Source organism: Procambarus clarkii, chromosome 37, assembly GCF_040958095.1.
Source record: "Procambarus clarkii isolate CNS0578487 chromosome 37, FALCON_Pclarkii_2.0, whole genome shotgun sequence".
Taxonomy (NCBI): domain Eukaryota; kingdom Metazoa; phylum Arthropoda; class Malacostraca; order Decapoda; family Cambaridae; genus Procambarus; species Procambarus clarkii.
The window spans coordinates 18,944,188-18,967,316 of NC_091186.1; the positions used below are offsets into that span (position 1 = coordinate 18,944,188).

General features: G+C 47.8%; 1 protein-coding gene across 6 annotated transcripts in view; it reads right to left on the reverse strand.

Annotated features, from left to right (window-relative positions):
- l(2)k05819 (transmembrane protein 94-like protein l(2)k05819) overlaps nucleotides 1-23,129 on the reverse strand; it is a 213,712-nt gene that overhangs the window by 149,294 nt on the left and 41,289 nt on the right. For 5 of the 6 annotated variants that reach the window (XM_069337198.1, XM_069337197.1, XM_045754429.2 and 2 more), the window contains exons 6-8: nucleotides 19,620-19,883; nucleotides 11,192-11,389; nucleotides 2,637-2,807 (exon numbers count right to left, since the gene is read on the reverse strand). In XM_069337198.1, the coding sequence (XP_069193299.1) occupies nucleotides 2,637-2,807; nucleotides 11,192-11,389; nucleotides 19,620-19,883 (633 nt within the window). The remainder of the gene's footprint in view (nucleotides 1-2,636; nucleotides 2,808-11,191; nucleotides 11,390-19,619; nucleotides 19,884-23,129) is intronic. The other variant, XM_069337199.1, reaches the window with a different exon arrangement.

Here is a 23,129-nt window from a genome sequence, read left to right on the forward strand (position 1 = left end):
ATCCCGGGTAATGGCAGGGGCAAACAAGCACTCATTGAGATGCTCAAGGTCGCCTCCCAGGAAAACCTGAACCACCTTCGACGTCTCGCGCCACTCAAGCGTATGGGAAGGACAGAAGGAATGCCAAGCCTCCAAAGCAAACACGGGATAGTCCGCCAGCCAGAAAGACTCCGGAACCTCGTAACGGACCCAGAAAGGGAACGAAATCCCAAACCTGAAAGACAACAGATCCATTACCGAGGCGTAATCTGGGTCACGCAGGAGGTAAGCCGCAAGGGCCGCCCGCACCACAGACAGTTGGATGCGGGAAGCCGAGAACCTCCAGAAAGACGGAACCGACACACCCGGGGGGGAACACAGATCCAAACCCGGAGAGGGACAGACACCAAATTCAACTCGTACGCAGAGGAGGGAAAAGAGAACCCCGCTCAGAGGGCAGAAAATCCCAGGCAGGGTCCAGCGGGGCCCAAGGCATCCCAAGTCAGCTCCTTCCCCGCCTCAGGATACTCCTCCGCAGGAATCGGGGCCGAGTCGTCCCCCAGAGCACCGGCCTCTAAAGAAAAGGCCGGCAGGTGCCGAGTAAGCTGGACGGAAGGGGGCCCACTGGTCAGACCCGGAGGCTTCAGCTGGAAGATCGGACTCGAATGCCTCTGTTGCCACACCGGAAGGGGCGTCCCCCGAGACTGCCCAAGTCTCAAGACCTTCTAAACCCTGCCCCGATTCCAAAACCCTCAGAAGTTTCGGGCCAGAAGCAGAGGGATGGGGGCCAGAACAAACTAAAACAGGGGAAGGATGAGGGGGTGTGGACTGAACCAAGGTCGAAGCGACCCCCCACCCAAAGTCCGGATCCCTATAAGCAAAACGGGGCAGCCTCGGGGCATCCGGGTGAACAACCAACCAAGCGCAGTGCAACAACCTAAAGCTCACATACTACATCTGCGCCGCCTGTACCCATAGAAGATCATCATTAGACTGAGGTAAACTGAGTCACCAGCAAGCAACAGAACTCGCAGGACTCTGGGTCAAAAACATCACCGACCCAACAGGCAGCGTGACAGAGGCAAAAACAGTGAGAGTCACCCTGAGACAAGGGAACCGAGCAAGCCTCAAACTCGCACGAAGAGAGGGGGGGGGGGGAACTCTGGGGTCAAATCCATTGGACCCAGGTGCCCCCGTGGGGTTTCCCAGGGTCCTGAGATGAAACTCACGTTCAGGGAATCCCAGGCAGGGTACTGCTAACCGGCGTCCAAAACTACCAAGCAACTGTCTAAAGCTGAGCCTCAGGGACGGGTACACTCACAGGGACTTAGCAGGGGGCACCACCATTAGAAAATCGTAGTAGGTCAACCACCAAAGGGCAAGCAAGGCAGACACCCCCCCCCCCCACAAGGCAAAAAGAAAAAGAAAAACAAAACCCCGCAAAAAGGACAACGTACCCAAAGGAAGAGCCAACCGCTATGAATCGTGAAAACAAGCTACGCAGCACGCTGTGCCCCGTACCAGTGTAAACTACCTCTTACCCTAAGGTAAACAAGGGAGACAAAACACCCAAGTACCCAAAGGGTGGCCGAAAAACTGAGCAGTTAAAACAGCCCAGCAAAGGCAGGACCTAAGGAACTTGTGGAAGGTAGCCCCAAGCCCCAAGGGCAGTACTTACAGGGCACCTAGGGAAGGTAACCCTAGGGGCATGCAGCCCGAGTACTGTAGAATAACTCCCGGCTCTCACACCCCTGGAAGGCAGCCACCACACTTTAAGCACAGTGCTGGAAAATCACTGGAGCCAGAGCACACGACCTCTGCCTCTAGCATCAGCCTTAGAACTGAAGGGTGGAAAGCTGGCAGGGGGTCTGGGGCTCCCCCTTCCCCCTCCCAGGGAGGGGGACGAGCTGCACAGACAGCGGCGCGACGACGTGTGATGTCATGCTTGTTTGCTTGTTCCTTTTTGGGGGAGTTCTATCCAGTTGTTCGGTTTTTGGAAGCAATTTTCACCAGAATAGGGGTTTGTTTTGGGACGCTTACCTTTCTGGGTGCCTGACCCGGTCGATGGCAGACATATAATGTTTCCAATCACACAGGGAGGCCATTGCTCCCCATGCCTCATCTGAGGTGGCCAGGTTTTGGCTCATGGTCCCCGGTAGGCCCACAGAACTCCACACACATGACTGATGCCATAGTCTGACATTAGCATATCAGCCTGGATAAGCTCCGGGAAGTCAAAGGGGCTTTCCCAGAAAAATTGGGGAGTCCTAGTACACACAAACCCAAATCCCTGGCCAGGAGACAATAATGATGACTGAAAGCCCAAACAATCATTGAGGAAGGTCATGTTAGGGATCCAAAAATCTTAATGATCCACACAGACTGGGAATGGTCTGGGCATCAGGTTGTGAAGGAAACAGCACAAAAGTGGCAATCAGGAAGTCCCTCCTGAAACAATTTGCCAAACCAACATTGAGAGTAGAAGATAGTACAGTACAAACAATTGGATATCTTTCTGAATGCTGCTTAATGTCTTTCTCTCCCAGCTCCATGAAAGTAAGAAATATTTTTCTTTCCCAACTCCATTTAAGTGAGAAATGAATTGAATATGAATCAATTAGTTTATTGCGCATGTTGTGCATTTCTACCATCCATACCGTTACTGATGCTAAAACGTGAAGAACATTGGCTGTTCTAATGGGAGAAGGCTCCATGCCGTAAATAGTAAGCATGAAGTGCCTTCGTAATTCCAACCATTTGACAGACATCTCGGAGAACTGCAGGGCCTCCAGCTCTGCATCCTCAAAGGGGTCTTCAACTGGATCACTCTGTAATTGAAGATATTACTTAGCAGACAAGAATTTAATGCCCATATTATATGACGAAGGTTGCAAAGAATAGTAAGTAGGACAGAGAAACAAACTTGCAACATTAATGCTGGGGGTGAAATATCTCAGCAAAGAATAGACAGGATGGATAAGCACAGAATGCGATAATGTAAGCTAAGTTAGAAGACAATCAGATAGGGTAAATTTAGGACACACGATGATAGTCCAAAAAACCAGCATTGAATGTAATGAAATGCCATTTTCTGGGTAAGACCCGGAGGCTCCCCAGACCTATCCAGGCTGATGTATATACAGAATCCACTGGATTTAACGGCCTCTTATTTACTGATCTGCTGGTTCCATTGAATGGTTTAAGAGACCAGTAAGTGGAGCCTCATATACCGGTCTAGTGGTCCATATAACCGTAGGTTGGTATTGGGTTTGTTTTGGCATCAGCGGGCCCTCACATGGAAACAGGCCACTGACCTCTATCGTCCAGAGTTGTAAATGAAATACTTTTGGCTACCAACCTGAGGGAGGGAGGGGAGGCATTGAGGGAGGGATAAGAGGCAGTGATTGATGGAGGGAGGCATTGGTTGATGGAGGTCGGGAGAGTGGTGGTGGTGAGGGAGAGTGTTGTTGTTGGTGGTGAGGGAGAGTGTTGGTGGTGGTGAGGGAGAGTGTTGGTGGTGGTAGGGGAGAGTGTTGGTGGTAGTGAGGGAGAATGTTGGTGGTGGTGAGGGAGAGTGTTGGTGGTAGTGAGGGAGAATGTTGGTGGTGGTGAGGGAGAATGTTGGTGGTAGTGACGGAGTGTTGGTGATGGTGAGAGAGAGTAACACATGGACAAAGGAAGAACTGGATGACAAACGAGAGGGCCTCATAATGGTCTTGAGAGATATTATTGTACAAGCAGATAAAGATAAATCACAACTGTTGATACTGGGGGACTTTAAAGCAATAGACTGGGAGGCCTATGAAGCAAGAACGGAGGACATTTGGACATGCAGATTTGTGAACCTCATTCTGGAGACATTCTTGTATTAAAACATAAAGCAGGCCACAAGAATGAGGGAAGGAGATGTACCATCAGTACTGGATCTAGTATTCACCAGGAAAGAAGAGATATTTGACATCCATTACCTTCCTCCCTTGGGAAAGAGTGATCATGTCCTGTTAGACATTAAATATGCTTTAAGATATCATCTAGAAGAAAATGGGGACAATGAAACGGTTGATAAATTCGATTTAAGGAGAGGTCACTATGGGGAACTAAGACAATTTTTTAATGAGTGTAATTGGACAGACTTGTTGCTAGGCAAGGAAGTAAATGAAATGTATGCCAAATTTTGCAAAATATACAATGAAGGCACACAAACATTCATACCAAAACAGAGATGCAGGGCCAGAAAACAGGACTGGTTCAACAGAAATTGCGAGAGGGCCAGAGACCAAAAGACACAAAAATGGAATCAATATAGGAAAAGGCCAAACCCCCAAACATACCAGCGATACAAAGATACGGTGCCATAGGCACAATCAGAGAACACTGTATAAACATCAGCGGTCCACGGTTGTTCAACACCCTCCCAGCGAGCATAAGAAATATTGCCGGAACAACCGTGGACATCTTCAAGAGGAAACTAGATTTATTCCTCAAAGGATTGCCGGACCAACCGGGCTGTGGTGGGTACGTGGGCCTGCGGGCCGCTCCAAGCAACAGCCTGGTGGACCAGACTCTCACAAGTCAAGCCTGGCCTCGGGCCGGGCTTGGGAAGTAGAAGAACTCCCAGAACCCCATCAACCAGGTAAAGATGCGAGAAACAAATCAACCAGGTATTGGTGGTGGTGAGGGAGAGTATTAGTGGTGCTGAGGGAGAGTATTGGTGGTGGTGAGGGAGAGTATTGGTGGTGATGAGGGAGAATGTAGTGGTGGTGAGGGAGAGTGGTGATGGTGGTGGTGGTGGTGAGGGAGAGTGGTGATGGTGGTGGTGGTGGTGAGGGAGAGTGGTGATGGTGGTGGTGGTGGTGAGGGAGAGTGGTGGTGGTGGTGAGGGAAAATGTTGTTGGTGGTGGTGGTGAGGGAGAGTGTTGTTGTTGGTGGTGGTGGTGGTGGTGAGGGAGAGTGTTGTTGTTGTTGGTGGTGGTGGTGAGGGAGAGTGTTGTTGTTGTTGGTGGTGGTGGTGAGGGAGAGTGTTGTTGTTGGTGGTGGTGGTGGTGAGGGAGAGTGTTGTTGTTGTTGGTGGTGGTGGTGAGGGAGAGTGTTGTTGGTGGTGGTGGTGGTGAGGGAGAGAGGTGGTGGTGGTGATGGTGAGGGAGAGTGGTAGTGGTGCTGATGGTGGTGAGGGAGAGTGTTGGTGGTGGTGGTGGTGAGGGAGAGTGGTGGTGGTGGTGATGGTGGTGGTGGTGAGGGAGAGTGGTGGTGGTGGTGATGGTGGTGGTGGTGGTGAGGGAGAGTGGTGGTGGTGGTGGTGAGGGAGAGTGGTGGTGGTGGTTATGAGGGAGAGTGTTGGTGGTGGTGGTGGTGGCAGTGGTGGTGGTGAGAGAGAGTGTTGGTGGTGGTTAGGGAGAGTGTTGTTGGCGGTGGTGGTGGTGAGGGAGAGTGTTGGTGGTGGTGGTGGTGAGGGATAGTGGTGGCGGTGGTGATGGTGATAAGGGAGAGTGGTGGTGGTGGTTATGGTTGTGGTGGTAAGGGAGAGTGGTGGTGGTGGTGGTGGTGGTAGTGGTGGTGGTGAGGGAGAGTGTTGTTGGTGGTGGTGGTGAGGGAGAGTGTTGTTGGTGGTGGTGGTGAGGGAGAGTGTTGGTGGTGGTGGTGGTGAGGGATAGTGGTGGCGGTGGTGATGGTGATAAGGGAGAGTGGTGGTGGTGGTTATGGTTGTGGTGGTAAGGGAGAGTGGTGGTGGTGGTGGTGGTAGTGGTGGTGGTGAGGGAGAGTGTTGTTGGTGGTGGTGGTGAGGGAGAGTGTTGTTGGTGGTGGTGGTGGTGGTGGTGAGGGAGAGTGTTGTTGTTGGTGGTGGTGGTGGTGGTGGTGAGGGAGAGTATTGGTGGTGGTGAGGGAGTGTGTTGGTGGTGGTGAGGGAGAGTGTTGGTGGTGGTGGTGGTGGTGGTGGTGAAGGAGAGTGTTGGTGGTGGTGGTGGTGGTGGTGGTGAGGGAGTGTTGGTGGTGGTGGTGGTGGTGGTGAGGGAGAGTGTTGGTGGTGGTGGTGGTGGTGGTGAAGGAGAGTGTTGGTGGTGGTGGTGGTGGTGGTGAGGGAGTGTTGGTGGTGGTGGTGGTGGTGAGGGAGAGTGTTGGTGGTGGTGGTGGTGGTGGTGAGGGAGAGTGTTGGTGGTGGTGGTGGTGGTGAGGGAGAGTGTTGGTGGTGGTGGTGGTGTTGAGGGAGAGTGTTGGTGGTGGTGGTGGTGGTGTTGAGGGAGAGTGTTGGTGGTGCTGGTGAGGGAGAGTGTTGTTGGTGGTGGTGGTGAGGGAGAGAGTTGGTGGTGGTGAGGGAGAGTGTTGGTGGTGGTGGTGAGGGAGAGTGTTGGTGGTGGTGGTGAGGAAGAGTGTTGGTGGTGGTGGTGGTGGTGAGGGAGAGTGTTGTTGTTGGTGGTGATGGTGGTGAGGGAGAGTGTTGGTGGTGGTGAGGGAGAGAGTTGGTGGTGGTGGTGGTGGTGAGGGAGAGTGGTGGTGGTGAGGAAGAGTGTTGGTGGTGGTGGTGGTGGTGAGGGAGAGTGCTGGTGGTGGTGGTGGTGAGGGAGAGTGTTGTTGGTGGTGGTGGTGGTGAGGGAGAGTGTTGGTGGTGGTGGTGGTGGTGAGGGAGAGTGTTGGTGGTGGTGGTGGTGAGGGAGAGTGTTGGTGGTGGTGGTGGTGGTGAGGGAGAGTGGTGGTGATTGTGGTGAGGGAGAGTGTTGGTGGTGGTGGTGGTGAGGGAGAGTGTTGGTGGTGGTGGTGGTGAGGGAGAGTGTTGGTGGTGGTGGTGAGGGAGAGTGTTGGTGGTGGTGGCGGTGGTGGTGGTGGTGAGGGAGAGTGTTGGTGTTGGTGGTAGTGGTGAAGGAGTGATGGTGAGGGAGTGGTGGTGGTGGTAGTGGTGGTGAAGGAGGCAGTGGGAAGGCTTGCTGACCAAGCAATGGTTGCCAAACCCTCCCACCATTACGGTATTAACCCCTCAAACCACTAGGGGCCCAAATGGAATTCACACCCATACGAGCAACAACAAAAATCCAAAAAATTCTTTTGTCTTATAGAAGTGTTTATTTTTGTTCCCTGATCACGGAAAAAATAACAAACAACTCATAGGTGGTATATTTTAGTCGCCATAGGATAGGGAAGTGTGGCAAAAAAGGGGCGTTGACAGAGCCTTCGCCAGACGAGGTCTACTCCGCTCGAGCTATCAGGCGGCAGTTGCCACAAATATATTATTACCTAATTATTTCAATGTCTCTGATTGATTTTTTCTTAGTTTTTTTGCAGTAATATTATTCCACACAGTGAATTGTGGTATATTTATATAATAAAATGTGTGAACCATCGCTGAACTCAAAATTATGGTGTGCATATTAGTGATTAAATTATTATGTTCATAAAAATATAAAAAAAATAGTTTTGCTGTTGTTACACTATATACACAGGTTATATAAAAGTATCTGTATGTTTTGTTCACCATAACGAACTACTAAGTTGGTCTTCTGAGTCAAAAAGCAACGTGGAGTGACCGCCAGGCAAAGGATGGACCAGCTCAAACAGGGAACTCCACTATCACGGCATGTAGAGAGCAGAGAGATATTGGGTGTAAACATATTGTGTGGTTTATTTCGTTAATGTGCTTATAGAGAAACATTTTTATTGGCGTGTCAATGGGTTGCTGGTTTGTCTGGGGAAGGAGTTGCTGAGAACTTCGAAGCCAGCAGAGAGGGAGTGGTTGATGAGACTCCAAGGTTGTAGAAGGTACTGAGCTCTGTGGGAGAGCAGCCATACAGTGAGGAAGAGGACCTCAAGCTGTGAGAAGAGGAGTAGTGGAATGAAGTTTCACATGCTTTTGTGATACCAGTGGTGAAGCACCATAGTTGCTCAAGGAAGACTTCATGGTGTAGCAGCCTGGAAGAGCTGTGGAGGATCCTGGTAGATAAACCCAGAAGAACCTGATGATGTCAAGGTAGTGAACTTCCAGATGTGGACGGGAAGTTTTTATTGACAAATTGTAGGGAGTTGGTAGAGTGTTTGGTTGCCATTAGCGTGCAAGATGCAGTGAAAGGCGAGTGATTGATTACCATTTTTGTGCCAATTAGTATTTATACTGAAGTATAGAGTTACAACCATAGGCTGGATTACCTGTAGAGACATACATGTGTGTTCTAGGACTGATAGGGTGATTGATTGATCATTGTTGTATATCAAGGAATATTTATACTGATAGGATGAAGGATGATGTAACTTTTTTGAAGATGATGGAAATCCTGGATAAAACTCCTGCTGAAAACAGAGAATTACTAATTAATGCCTGCATAGCAATTTCTAATGTCTTCAAACTAAACTGTACATGACACCAAGGTACAACCAGATATGGCACAGAGCTCGGTGGCAGCGGCGCCTGAGCAGGGCGCGGAGTCGGAGATGCCTGAGCAGGGCGCGGAGTCGGGGATGCCTGAGCAGGGCGCGGAGTCGGGGACACCTGAGCAGGGCGCGGAGTCGAGGACGCCTGAGCAGGGCGCGGAGTCGGGGACGCCTGAGCAGGGCACGGAGTCGGGGACGCCTGAGCAGGGCGCGGAGTCGGGGATCCCTGAGCAGAGCGCGGTGTCAACGGCGCCGGAGCAGAGCGCGGTGTCACAGGCCCCGGAGCAGAGCACAGTGTCGGGGATGCCGCAGCAGAGTGCGGTCCCTGGCAAAGGGAAACAAACAAAACAAGGCCCCAAAATCTGTTGGTATTACAAATGGGCGTCAACGTCAACGAGGTGGAAAAACATTTTCTTGGTCCACTTCACTGTTTTCCGTACACACTCTACTGCCCCCACCATCATATCACATTTATCCACCAAACGCATGTTGATGTTATAGTCCAAGACACAATCTGGCTGATAGATTATATATCTTGTGGTTCTGTTCACCTTGCCACTGTCCAGCATTGTTCCAGCGTGAATGGTGGTCAACATGTTCACTTCACGCTTGTCTTTCCATCACACTGAAAGTATTCCACCTGTTTTTCTGAGCTCACAGTCACCAACCTGCATAGCACCTGGAAACACTGGCATTTAACTTCATTTTGGCTTTACACTGCCACATACTCCAGTTTTATTATCAAGCAAGAACCTGGTTAGTAAGAGAACTGGTATAAGAGTTATCTGTGTATAATATGTGGCCCTTGTTCAGATATGGTGCAAGCAGTGCCTTCACCACACTACCTGAGAAGCCATGTTGGTCATTAGCAGGAATGTCTACATTTGTACCCGTATACATTATCATGTGTAATACCATTCCTGTTTCACAATCACAGAGTACAAAGAATTTCAATTCAAATCGGTGGCGTTTAGAGGGAATATACTGCTTGAAGGCAAGACGTCCTTTGAAAAGCACAAGGGATTCATCAATCACCAGCTTCTGAGCTGGTACAGTAGAAATCCCTGTACTTTCCGATAAGTTCATTCAGGACGTGCCTTACCTTTCCAAAGTCTATCATCATCATTCCGGTCTTCATCATTTGCAAAGTGAAGACACCTGAGGATTATCGCAAATCTGTCTCAAGACATATTTGCCGAACATCGGTGTTGGAACAGTATGGTCTTTGCTCCAATAATGGTCGATTACGTGTTTGACACAATGTTTCATCAACATACACAGTGTCAAAAACACATACATTTCACCTACAGTCGTATCTTTCCATCGCTACAAACGTGAATAATCGGATAACTCCTCATCATCAATGAGATCAGTCGCATATTTGTTCGTTTCATGAACAATATATTCCATTAGTGGCTCATCAAAATATGTAGTAAAACAGTCCATTTCACACATATTTGCACCTTTATCAGGGAAAATATCTGTAATTCCAACATCCGAATTATCAAAAACAGGAATTTGTGGAACAAAATCTGTCCCATCACTCCACACAAAAACACCGGTTGTCTTTTGAGTCAATAGCGGCACCACGGCGAGGAAACCGTGGACCAGGAGCTGAAGCAGGTCTAGGAACACTGGGGATGGGCAGGGACGGTGACAGAAAATTACTCGATGTTGAGGGTCTTTGTTCATGTGGTGCCATGCGGTGCCGCATGGAATTGGCCAGATGCTGCTGACGCAACAAGTTGTCTCTTGGCAACACCACACACTCCACTTGCACTAGCGAAACTATTTTCCGATTCTAAGTCACTAAAACAGGAAAATGATTCATCTTCTTCAGACTCGTCGAGCAAAACATCAATATCTTGCAAGGGAGCACATGAACTGTGTGGTCTTGCACAAATTGGGGTCGAGTGAGGGCGAGGAGGCATGGGCGAGATGCTAGGCCTAGCCCTGGTGGAGTCCAGCATGTTCACACTTGTCGTCGGTCGTATCCACCTCTGAGGGCTGTGTGTAGTCATGATCAAAGTCTGAGTCAGTCTATATCAGACTCATCACCATCCGGGAACAAATTACGATTAATTTTCGTCCTCGGTCAGAGGTCGCGAGGAACGCCTCACTGAGCGGGGTCGGTCGTTGGAACTTGATGAGTTCGCCATGGCGTCCGCCGGGTAACTGAGGCCTGTACACAAAGGGGACCCACGCTGGATTTTTTTCCCAGGCGGGGTTTGGTTATGGTTGAGGCTCGTCGATGACTACCCCTATCCCATGCGGGTCATTTAAATTATAGCGCTAGACACGAAAGCATATATAAATGATGTGCACGGTTTCAGTTTTGTCACTGATATCATTTATATGATGTACGCGGCTATAAGGGTTAACAATATTAGAGGGAATGAAAATGCTGATTTATTTTTTTAATTTTATGCACACCTGAGTGTTGCATTATAAGAAGTGTCAGTACTCCTGGGTTAAACAACTGGACGACAAAATGATACAAACATAATATAACCTGGGATTCAACTGAATCCTCCAGGGGGTCCTGAGGCATCCACCTGATACCAAATCACATTTTCAAAATTTGCACAAAGAAATCACATTAACGTATGATTGAGAGTACGCAGTGTTAAGGTTCTAATCCTTCGTATGGTCCCTACTGATTTTGTAATCATTATTATTATTGCTGTTGTTGTTATTTACCCAGTAATTTTAAACAAAATTTTCCTTTTCATGCAGATATACCAACAAAGCTAATGTAAGTACATCATGTAAGTCAAAAACATTCTTGGTCTGAAACTAACATTACTGAAAGCCTTATCAATTAAAATATATACAAAATATAAATAATATTATCACCAACCTGCAATTTATTGGCATGGTGATACATGGTAAGAATGCGTGCTATGCCCAGCCAATTGAGCACAAGCCAAGCTAGGGGCAGGCCCAGAGGAATGAGAGGAAGAGCTACACACACAGGGCCGATTAAGAGTGCTTCAGTCCAGTCCCCAATCCAACTTCCATAATATACTCTAAGAGCATTGATCACTAGGATAAGTCCCTGGTAAACAAGAACATCAGTTACATTGGCTGTCATAGACACAAGTCAACATGCCTATCATCATCAATTATATCATTATTATTATTCACAGCATTAAATTCTACTGTGTAATTTTGGGTATACAGTACAGTACAACTTCGATTCAACGCACTATATGGGACCAACCCCGGTGCGTTGGAGCGTTGAATGTGTTGCAAGAGGTGACCTTCAGGAGGCGTTTGCGTTGGTGTCTTTTTTTTCTTGTACACAATAAAAATGCATCATATTATATACTGTACCTCTTTATTATTACCCTACTAAAAAATAGTGTTACATTTGTTATTTACCTTATTGTTGGAGTTAAGTCCATCTTGAAGTCTCGTGGAGTTGTGAATGCTGTACAGTAAATACGTACTGTTGTGTATTATACCATTAACACTGTGTTGATTAAGTAATTCTGCTGTATGTTGAGTACTACAATACAGTTTATGAAAACTATTGTACACTAAAATTACTGCAACTTTAATTTTAACACTATGTACACACTTAAATTTAACACTTGTTCTATCTGTTCACGCCACACACGATGTTTTTAGATGTTTGCATCAGCTTTGCTGGTGCTTGCTGCTGCTGTGGGTTCAGCTGCTTCTGAGCTGGTGCTGGCTGCTGTTGTACCAGTGCTGGGTACAGCTGTGCTCGTGCTGGGTACGGCTGTGCTTGTGCTGGTTAATTTTCTGCTACTAGTTCTTGCAAAATATTGCTTCATTTTTGGCATTAATAAAGCACTATTAATAAGGCCCTGAGACATTTTGTTGTGTAACAATACAGCTGTAGTCCAAACATTATAAATACCATGATTATTCTTCCACCAGCGGATAAATACTGTATGTCAATCGCAGACAAAGCTAAGGGCACTGGGTGCATACTGTACGAATGCAAACTAGGTCTATATGTACACCCTACAGTAGGCTGGTGTTTAAGCCAGATCCAGTAACATAGAGTTCTCTCAAATATTTGATTTACATAAAATTATATATTTTTGGGTTATATATTTAGTTTAGCAACATTATTACGATAATAAGAGCTATAAAAAATACTTATTTTAGAACTAATTTATTAATTTTATTATTTCGAAGTCGTAGGTCACTGAATTGTAGCGACGAAATCGAACAAAACACGCATGTTGTTGTGTGGACATGGATCAGACCCGTCCACTCGCACTGGGGTTGTGTTGCCAAAACCATGAATAATTTCTCAAATAGCAAATATCTATCAAATTACAGTATATTTTTCATTTTATTTAGTTTAATTAGGATAATAATAAGTTATTAAAACACAAGTTTTTGAAATGATTTATTAATCTTAAATGTTCAAAGTCATGGGTCACTGAACTATAACAACAGACAAAAGTGATTGAAACCTCACAGTAAAGTGAGGTTTACTGTACAGTATTCCCTTATCTGTCCCCCCTCACTCATCTTGATTCATCACAGAAAATGTATACAAGAAGATTTCAACACATTAGATAGCTATTCACGCTTCAGCCTTTAAATTAATTTACAAAGATACGTGTGCCACAAATCGGTGAACGAAAATCATTGAGACTCAGTCGTTCACTTGTGTGGACCACTTTCGCTGGTGTTTGGTTAATATGCGTCACTTGTCGTGTGAATCATTCTGGCTGGTGTTTGATTCATATGGTTCACTTGTTGTCTGGTCCACTCGTGTGATCCAACTTGTCTTATGCAGGAATTATTAATTATAATCTGTGATAGAATGGGAAACTTTTCCACCACTCTGTGAACTCTGTCCCAACATCGTAAGCTTGTGGACCCCTTGTGGTCTATTTGTGTGGTCCTTGTGTGGTCCATTTGTGTGGTCCAACTTGTCATATGAAGGAATTATTAATTGTAACCTGTGATGGAACGGGAAAGTTTTCCACCACTTTGTGAACTCTGTCCCAACATCATAAGCATGTAGACCACTTGTGGACCACTTGTGGACCACTTGTGCGATCCACTTGTGTGGTCCACTTGTGTGATCAAACTTGTCATATGAGTGAATTATTAATTGTAATCTGTGATAGAATGGGAAAGCTTTCCATCAGTCTGTGAACTCTGCCTCGATATCATAAGCAAATCCGAACATCCCCCGCTTCGGCGAACCATTGTTCGTCAAACCGGGTGAGAAAATCCGGCCTGAAAAGTGTGCGAACTAGCCGGAGATTCGTTGAATCGGGGTACGTTGAATCGAGGTTGTACTGTATAATGAAACACCAAATGTTTATGAAGCAATATGATGTTGTCAATACTAAATTACTGAGGATGTTGTTGTTGTTTAAAATTTGCTACTTGGAACAAAAAGTTCCAAGTAGCACGGGCTATGGTGAGCCCGTCTACTGAGGATTATGACAGATATACAACAGAATACGAGGCTGAAAATGTAATATACAATAGTAAAAACCTTCATTTAAGACCTCGGAAGGTGAAAACTGACAGATGGAAACAACATCGGGACACATTATTATATACGGTACTATACAATGATATAGAACATAGTGTGTAATGAAATGCCTATTTCTGGCCAGTACCCCAATAGTTCCCATTTGGTTGTCAATGACATAATTATGACATGTGGGTATGCCACAATGTGATTATATCAACCCACCTGAGACAAGAACGTCTTCAATCTGTCTTACGTCTCAACAGGAGGCAGAGAACACCATGTAAGGATTAGAAATCAACTCATTGCAAACAACTACAACTAAATTTTTCCACCAGCAAAACACATTAAAGGAGACGCAACATTGAACGTAATGAAACGTCAGTTACTGAGTGAGCCCTGGAGGTTCCCTAAAGCTATCCCACTGATAGTGTGCCATGCTATTTGGGGTCATCAGTCACAGAGTTCTTGTTGCCTGCTGGGGAATAGCACCAGAACCTGGCCCCCCTCAGAGGCACAGAGAGCAATGGCTTATGAACACTTTACATTTAAAGTAAGTTATACTTGCCATTGACAAGGGAAGGCACTCAGAAAGGTAGGAGAATCAAAACAGACCACTGTTTAGTTGAAAATTGCAAGTTACGTCCTCATAAGAGCAAAAGAACACCACCAGAAAAAAAAAGCAAAACTTCATCCAACTAGCCCCCCCCCCATTAGTGGTCCCCTACTTCCAAGCCCGTGCCTGAAACCAAAGCTGGGCCGGCTCCATAGGGCCAGGAGGATCACCTTCCCAATTCGAGCTGAGACAGAACCTGGAGCAACACCTTGACCGGGTAAAAATGTACAGAAACCCCCACCTCGACCAGTCCTGCCGAAAAGCATCCACCGCAAAAGCCTCGCAGAAGATGGGGAACAGCGTAACTATGCCGTTGCGAGGTCCACCTCTGGGCTCCTGTATGTCCAGTAAAGCAAGAGGAAGGAAACAGCGCTACCCGTCCACTCCTTGGAAAGAGGAACGAAGCAAAGCAGGTCATCTGCTAGGTCGTTAGACACTACCTGAACATGAACGACACAGAGAGCTAAACCCTAAAAAATCGGCAGAAGAGCTACCTGATGTGACCAACTCCAAAGAGGCACGGACTGAAGGGAACCCAACCTCGGTTGAGACAATGAACCATGGGGGAACAGTTTGGGGGAAGCACAAATTCATGAAAGCACAGACGGGGCCCAATGACACCCATAACCAAGGGTCATGCAGGGATCCCGATACGAAGGGAACATGATTGCGACATGGAGAAAAGGACATGTCCAAGAGAAAAAGGTTAAGTAAGCGGTGAAAAGCACCCACAGGAATGACGGAACTGACAAACTCAAAAGGACACGGAACCGAACCCGGGAAGGGGCAGACACGAAACCAACTCCGACGCAGAGGGGGAAGGAAAACCCTACACTGAGGAACTGCAAGCCCCACTCCGAGGGCACAAAAACCCAAGCAGGGCAAACAAGGCCAAGGCCCCCAGGCAACCCCTCCCCAACCCCGGAAGCCTCCACGACAGAACCCGGGGCCAAGCCGTCCCCCCAAAGCCCCGGCCTCACAAGAAAAAGCCGGGGCAGCTGTAAAAACACTAAGGAAGGGAGCCCACAGCTCAGACCCATACACCACGGCTGGAGGAACAGGCTCGAATGCCTCCACCGCCATCCCTAGAAGAGGAAGCCCCCCAGTTGTTTGCCCCCCTCCCCCTCAGGAAAACCCCATCCCAAGGCCCAAGTCTCAACACCAACAAGACCCCTGTCCCAACTCCGAAACCCACCGACGGTTCGGAGCCGGAAGCAAGGGGAAAGGAAAGTATGCACAACAGAAGGGAAAGGACTAAGAGGGGCGGACAGAACCAGAGCCAAAACGACTCCCACCCTCAAGTCCGGACCCCTTTTAACCAAAACGGAGCAGTTTCAGGGCATCCGGGGCCACAACCAACCGAGCGCGCTGCAGCAACCAAACCGAGCATGCAACGCAGCAGCTGCCTGCACCCATATATGTTGAGTAGCATGGGGTGAACTGGAGCATATACAGACAACAACGTCGACTCCTTGGACACGACTCCAAGTCAAAAGAATCACAGACCCAACAGGTAGCATGGCGGAGGCACAACTAGTGAATGTTGCCCAAAGACAAAGGAACAGAGCAACCTTCAAACTCGCAAGAAGCGAGAGGGGACTCAAAGGTCACGTCCACCGGACCACGGAGCCCCTGCGAGGTTTCTCAGGGGCCCTTAGCCATTTTAAGATGCTAAGGGAAGCCCAGGCAGGGTACTGCAAACCAGCACCCAAGTATACCAAACAAACTTCTAAAACCTGAACCCCCTGGGACGTGTCCACTCATGGGGGCCTAGTGAGGGATACCCCCAACACACAAGAAAACACACACTGACCCCAACAACAGAGGGAGGGAGGACCTCCGACCTGCTCATGCACTGCCTGTGTCATCCTGGTCTTTGGACAGGGTGCTCTCCTGTTTTTCTTCTCCTTGGTTGTTGTGGCTCCTTCGGTTCAGGTTTGCTTTGCTACGGCTCTCTTTTTCTGTTGGCATTGGCCTCTGGGGATCATGTGGCAGAGATTCATGCTCTTCTCAGGCGCAGTGGTTTTTTGGCTCCTATGGTCGTGGTCATAGGTTTCTTTGTCTGCAGCCGTCTCCCTTTTTCTGGCAAAAGATGTGCCTGCTGCTTTCCGGAGGGGTCCTTGGGTTGTTGTCTCGACTTCGTGTTGAGGAGTGGTGCACTGACTGCCTCCCGGGTGTGTCCCCTTGTTTTCTTAGGTAGTCTTTGGTGAAGTAGCTCCAGGGAGCTGTAGGAGCTCCCCCCAGAAAACCAGTGTTGAATGTAATGAAACATCATTTTCTGGGTGAGTCCCAGAGGCTCCTTGGCACCCTCCTGCCCTCCGGTAGGCGTTTTTTGTGCGGTTTTGATATCCAGCCTCAGAACTGGGACGGGGATCGCCGGCGCAGGGGTCTGGGACTCCCCCTTACCCCTCCTGGGGAGGGGGGAGCTGCGCAGACATGTGGCGCGGCTCGTGTGATGTCATGCTTGTTAGTTCGTTTTTCTTCGGGAGTTCTGTCCACTCGTTTGTCTATTTTTGTTGTTAACCAGAATAGGGGTTTGTTTTGTGGCGCTTACCTTTCTGGGTGCCTGTCCCGGTCGATGGCAGATATAGAATGCTTCAAATCACATGTGCAATTCTATGGGCCATTGCTCCCCGTGCCTCTCTGAGTGGGCCAGGTTCTGGCTCGTGGTCCCCGGTAGGCCTAGAACTCCACCCACATCGACTGATGCAAAATAGTTAGGGTATCCATATCAGCCATGGATAGCTCCGGGGAGTCGTAGAGGCTTCCCCCAGAAAAACCAGCTGACCCCATGGGCAGGCAATTATCAAGCAGCAAAACAACCCTGCTGAGGTAGCCCCCGAACAGTTTGTAATTACCTAAGTGTAATTACCTAAGTGTAGTTACAGGATGAGAGCTACGCTCGTGGTGTCCCGTCTTCCCAGCACTCTTTGTCATATAACGCTTTGAAACTACTGACAGGTCTTGGCCTCCACCACCTTCTCCCCTAACTTGTTCCAACCGTCTACCACTCTCTTTGCGAAAGTGAATTTTCTTATATTTCTTCGGCATCTGTGTTTAGCTAGTTTATATCTATGACCTCTTGTTCTTGAATTTCCAGGTCTCAGGAAATCTTCCCTATCGATTTTATCAATTCCTGTTACTATTTTGTATGTAATGATCATATCACCTCTTTTTCTTCTGTCTTCTAGTTTGGGCATATTTAATGCCTCTAACCTCTCCTCGTAGCTCTTGCCCTTCAGTTCTGGGAGCCACTTAGTAGCATGTCTTTGCACCTTTTCCAGTTTGTTGATGTGCTTAAGATATGGGCACCACACAACTACTGCATATTCTAGCTTTGGCCTAACAAAAGTTGTGAACAATTTCTTTAGTATATCGCCATCCATGTATTTAAAAGCAATTCTGAAGTTAGAAAGCGTGGCATAGGCTCCTCGCACAATATTCTTTATGTGGTCCTCAGGTGATGTTCTCCTATTCCACATTCCATAACATGGCATTTATTAACATTAAATTCCATTTGCCAAGTGGCGCTCCATGTACTTATTTTGTCCAGGTCTTCTTGAAGGGCATGACAATCATCTAAGTTTCTTATTCTTCCTATTATCTTAGCATCATCAGCAAACATGTTTATATAATTCTGTATACCAACTGGTAGATCATTTATGTAGACAATAAACATCACTGGTGCAAGAACTGAACCCTGTGGTACTCCACTTGTGACATTTCTCCAGTCCGATACATTGCCTCTGATCACAGCCCTCATTTTTCTATCAGTCAGAAAATTTTTATCCTATGTTAGAAGCGTACCTGTCACTCCTCCAATATTTTCCAGTTTCCAGAACAACCTCTTATGTGGAACTCTGTCGAAAGCCTTTTTTAGGTCCAGATAGATGCAGTCAACCCAACCATCTCTTTCCTGTAATATCTCTTTTGATCGATCATAGAAACTGAGTAAATTCGATACACAGGATCTTCCAGATCGAAAACCATACTGTCTGTCTGATATTATATCATTTCTCTCTAGGTGTTCTACCCATTTAATTTTAATTATTTTTTCCAATATTTTGACTATTACACTTGTCAATGATACCGGTCTATAATTAAGGGGGTCTTCCCTGCTTCCACTTTTGTAGATTGGAACTATGTTAGCCTTTTTCCACACATCAGCTACAACTCCTGTATACAGGGATGCCTGAAAAATCAGTTGAAGAGGAATGCTGTGGAAGAGTTGAATGTTTGTGGAAGGTAACCAAAAACTGCAAGGGCAGTACTTACAGGACAACTAAGGAAGGGAACCCTAGGTGCATGCAGCCCCAGTACTTCTTGAATAACACCTGGTTTGCACACCACCACAAGGCACAGCACTGTTCAAGGATTGGAGCCATAGTCGATCGACCGCCACCTAATACAATAGCCTCAGAACTGGGGTTGGGTAGCCGGCGCTGGGGATCTGGGGCTCCCCCTTCCCACTCCTGGGGACGGGGGAGTTGCACAGACTAGTTGCACGGCAGTTGTGGTGATGTCATGCTTGTTTGCTTGTTTTCTGATTGGGGAGTTCCTGCTTACGTTCAGCTTTCGGTTTGCAATTTTCACCAGCTGTAGTTTGTTTTGGGATTCCTACCTCTCTAGGTACCTGACCTGGTAGATAGCAGATATAGACTGCTTCCAACTACACTGAGGTGTCTATAAGCTATTGCTCCTCATGCCTCTCTGATGAGGCCAGGTTCTGGCACTGGTCCTCAGTAGGCTTAGAACTCCATCGCACCCCAGCCCGGTACAGCTCCCAGAAGCCAAAAGGGCTCCCCTCAGAAAGGGCTCCCCTCAGAAAAATGTAACTTCTCCAGGCCACTACAGCAAAACTATACGAGGTAGAGATTTTTTACTTGGATTTTTTCTTCCTAAGTACTAATTAACAATATAAAAAGGAAAAATTTTGTTTTTGGAACACTTTATTTTTGGCACACCAGGAGAATGTCATAACATTTATACAGTGTAAGGGTTAAAGGCCAACTTTCAGGGTCCTGGCTTATTATTGATAAATATTATTATGCAAGCAAAAACATCTTGCAAAACCATTAAATATTACTATTTACATATTATAATTTATTTATATATTATAATGTTATTACAAGCATTATGATCTTTGCCTGTCATTCTTGCTAAATAAAAAACCTGCATACTTATAATACTTACTAAAACTAGAGGTAAAATAACTGATTCCATTGCCCAACTGAACAAGTAGAAGCGCTGCTTGTTAAAAACAGTAACTGGTCTGTTCAGAGCTTCTGTAAGCAAGATTTTCAGGTTGGTAATGTATGGAGTTTCTAGTACAATGTAAGGTGTAGCTTTGAGTGGAGTTCTAGCCTTGGGAGAGCTGAAGCCCTCTCCGACCCCTTCGAGATTTGGAGAAAAGATATCTCCCATGTGCATCTCTCCTCCACCCCCGGTAAAGGTGTCCTGTAAATCAACATAATATTAAATATCTAACAGACTTCGTTTACCAAAATGCAGCATGGTAGCTTATTACAACCAATTCAATATGCTATAATTTTAGTAGCATCAGCTCTAGTCTTCTCCTGACTACAAAATTCTCTCCTGGCATGTTGTTCTGTGCATATATTTTTACTTTTAACTCCATATACACTGCAACATTAACTAGGCTCATTTGTATCTTCTTTATAATTACTTTCTAGTTAATACTTCAAAATAAATCTCTCTCTCAGTTCTTCAAAATTATCATACAATACTAATTCCTCTCAAATACAAAAACCTGCATTAAATTTAATGAAACGCCATTTTCTGGGTGAGACCCGGAGGCTCCACTGGAGCTATCCGGACTGATATGAATGTAATTAGATCATGCAATCAGTCAATGTGTATGTAGTTCTGGGCCTACCTGGAGACCACAAGCCAGAACCTGGCCCCCCCCTCAGAGAGGCAGAAGGAGCAATGCCTATAGAAACCCCGCATGTGGTTGGAAGAATTCCTATGTCTGCCATCAACCGGGTCAGGCACCCAGAGAAGTAAGCGCTCCAAAACAAACCCCTATTCTAATTAAAATATTGCTACTGAAAGCCGAGCTAGTGGACAGAACTTCCCAAATGAAAACGAGCAAACGAGCATGATTTCACCACGTCACCGCGCCGCTGTCTGCACAACCCCACCCCCTTCCCAGGAGGGGGAAGGGAAGCCCCAGACCTCAGTGCCAGCTATCCACCCTACAGTTCTAAGGCTGGATGTCAAAACACGCGAAAAGCCGCCATACGGTGGGAGGGAGGGTTGCCGGGAAGCCTCTGGGTCTCACCCAGAAAATGGCATTATATTTCATTCAACGCTGGTTTTCTGGGGGAGCCCCATCAGCACCCTGAAGCTACTTACACAAAGACAAAAACAAGAGAGACTTACCCGGGAGGTGATTGACCCTCTCTCCTCAAAGCGAAGTCGAGACAACTGGCTGCCCGACTTGACCCACAAACGTTGACAAGGTAGCGAGTGGCCAGGACCCTGTTCGACCTCCAAACCCCCCACCATGCCTAAATGTCAGTCCAAGTATAATTATCCTCCTGTTGTCGTTTCTTTGCTTTTCTGGGGTATTCTGCCCGTCTTCTGTTCCCTTGGGAATGCTTAAGTGTTGGTTTTTACACTGGTTTTACATTGGCCTTCCCTAGTTTGTAATGGGCACTTGGTGGATTTACGCATCTTTACAGGATCTTGGTGACCTGTCTGCGTTTGCTTGGGATTCGGTTTTCAGGCTAACATCGATGACTGGCTGGTGTGGGCTTCCAGTCGGTCCGCTTGTCTGCTCGCCAGGGGTGTCGTTCTTTCCAGATCACCGGGTTCGGGTTCCTGATGAACTAGAGGCCATTCCATCTGGTTCCGTCCCGGGTTCGGACCTGGCTGAGTCTTGCTTAGGACTACTGGACCGCTCCTTTCTCTCCCTCCACAGGCGTTGCTGCGGCTGCGGTCCCGCCTTTGGTTGTTTCTGAGGAGGTCCCAGGTCACTCGGTGGTTACTCGAGTGGTTGTGCAGGAGTCTGAACTTCGCAATGCTAGTCTATCCGCTGGGTCGGGTTTCGCTTCGGCGTCTGTTTTGGTTCCTTCAGGGATTCCCCTTCCGCCTCTCTTGCGATCGTTGGGTTCGTCCTCCGGGGACCTTGTGTTGGTGCTGCGTCGCCGGCTTCTTCTTCAGGGTTTTCGGGGTTCCGTGCCTTGGCGCCTCCCCGAGCCTTCATTCGATGTGTCCACGGATGGGTCGTCTCTCGGCTGGAGATTTGTGACCAGTGCTCACCAGGCCAGCCGAGGACGGTGGGGTTCATCCTTCCGTCAGGCTCACAGAAGTTCGCTCACAGCGGGTTCAGAAGTTCGTAGCTGTCTGGTTGCGCTTCGGAGGGTTTGGGTCACTTGGGGCTTTACCATTCGGCTCTATTCAGAATATTCTCCGGTGGTTCATTGTGGAACCACAGGGGTTCTCTTCAGTCCTTGCCCTTTGGGATTGGTCCCTTCGAGTGGCTCGTCTGCTGGATTCTCGGGGTTTGGCTCTCCGTGCGTTTCATGTCTGGGGAGTGTCCTACGTCCTGGCGGACGGCCTCGGTTCATTCCTCAGTTCATGGATTGGCCGGTCGTCGCCAATTTCGTTGGCTCTGCCGGATGTACGAACTCCCGAACGTGGACGTCTTCGCGTCAGCATGATCTCGGCATCTCCCATTCTATGTGGCGCCCTTCCCCGCCTGCGAGGTGTTCGTGGTGGATGCTTTTTGGCAGGACTGGTCGAGGTGGATTGATCTGTTCCTCTTTTCCCGGTCCAGCTGTTGCTTCAGGATCTGACTCGGTTGGAGTTCTTCCCATGGAGAGTAGTCCTCAAGGCCCCTTGGTGGTCGGTACAGCTTGTTTTCAGACGCTGCTTGATCAGTGTCCGAGCCCGGGGCATTTTCTGCGGCTCCGCCTCTTTCGGCAGGGCAGATCGGTCCAGTACGTGACTGGTTCGGCCTTCTCCTCGGCTCTTTACGTTTGGTTTTTTGATGCGGGTGTATCACCATGTCAATGGTAATCAAGTTGCTTCATTGATGGTGATCAAGTGGGTTTGTTGATGGTGTACCACCTGCGAGCTTCGTCTCGGCGACAGTATGCAGTTTCCTGCCATTTCTATTCGCCCTTTTCTTGCTCTTCGTAGGTTGTCTTCTCATTCACAACGGGTTGTCTTGTCTTTTCTTGGTTTTCTGGACCATTTTTTGATGCTTCTTTCTGTTGCCTCGTATCATGCGGCGCTGGCGGAGCCGCTCCAGCTTACGTTCGGGGTGGACGTCACGTCCGCCCCGTTCCGTACGCTTTCTCATGCTTTGTTTCACCTTCGTCCTGCTCATGCGCCGCCTGAGCCGTCCTGGTCCTTGGTCAGGGTACTCGTATATCTTTCCTCTACTCGGTTTGTGGTAGCCCCTTTGGGGCTACCACAAACCGAGTAGAGGAAAATCTTGAACAATCTTGAACAATCTATGTGGTAGCCCCTTTGGGGCTACCACATAGATTGTTCAAGATTGTTTTTCATAGGTCCTATATTTGTTGGCATTGGCCTCTGGGGATCAGGTCAGGGACCTTCCGGCTCTCCTCCGGCACAGGGGTTTCTGCTCTTTTGGTTCTGGTGGTAGGTTTGTACGTTTGCAGCCTTCTCCGTATTTTCTGGCGAAGGTCGAGACGGCTGCTTTCCGGA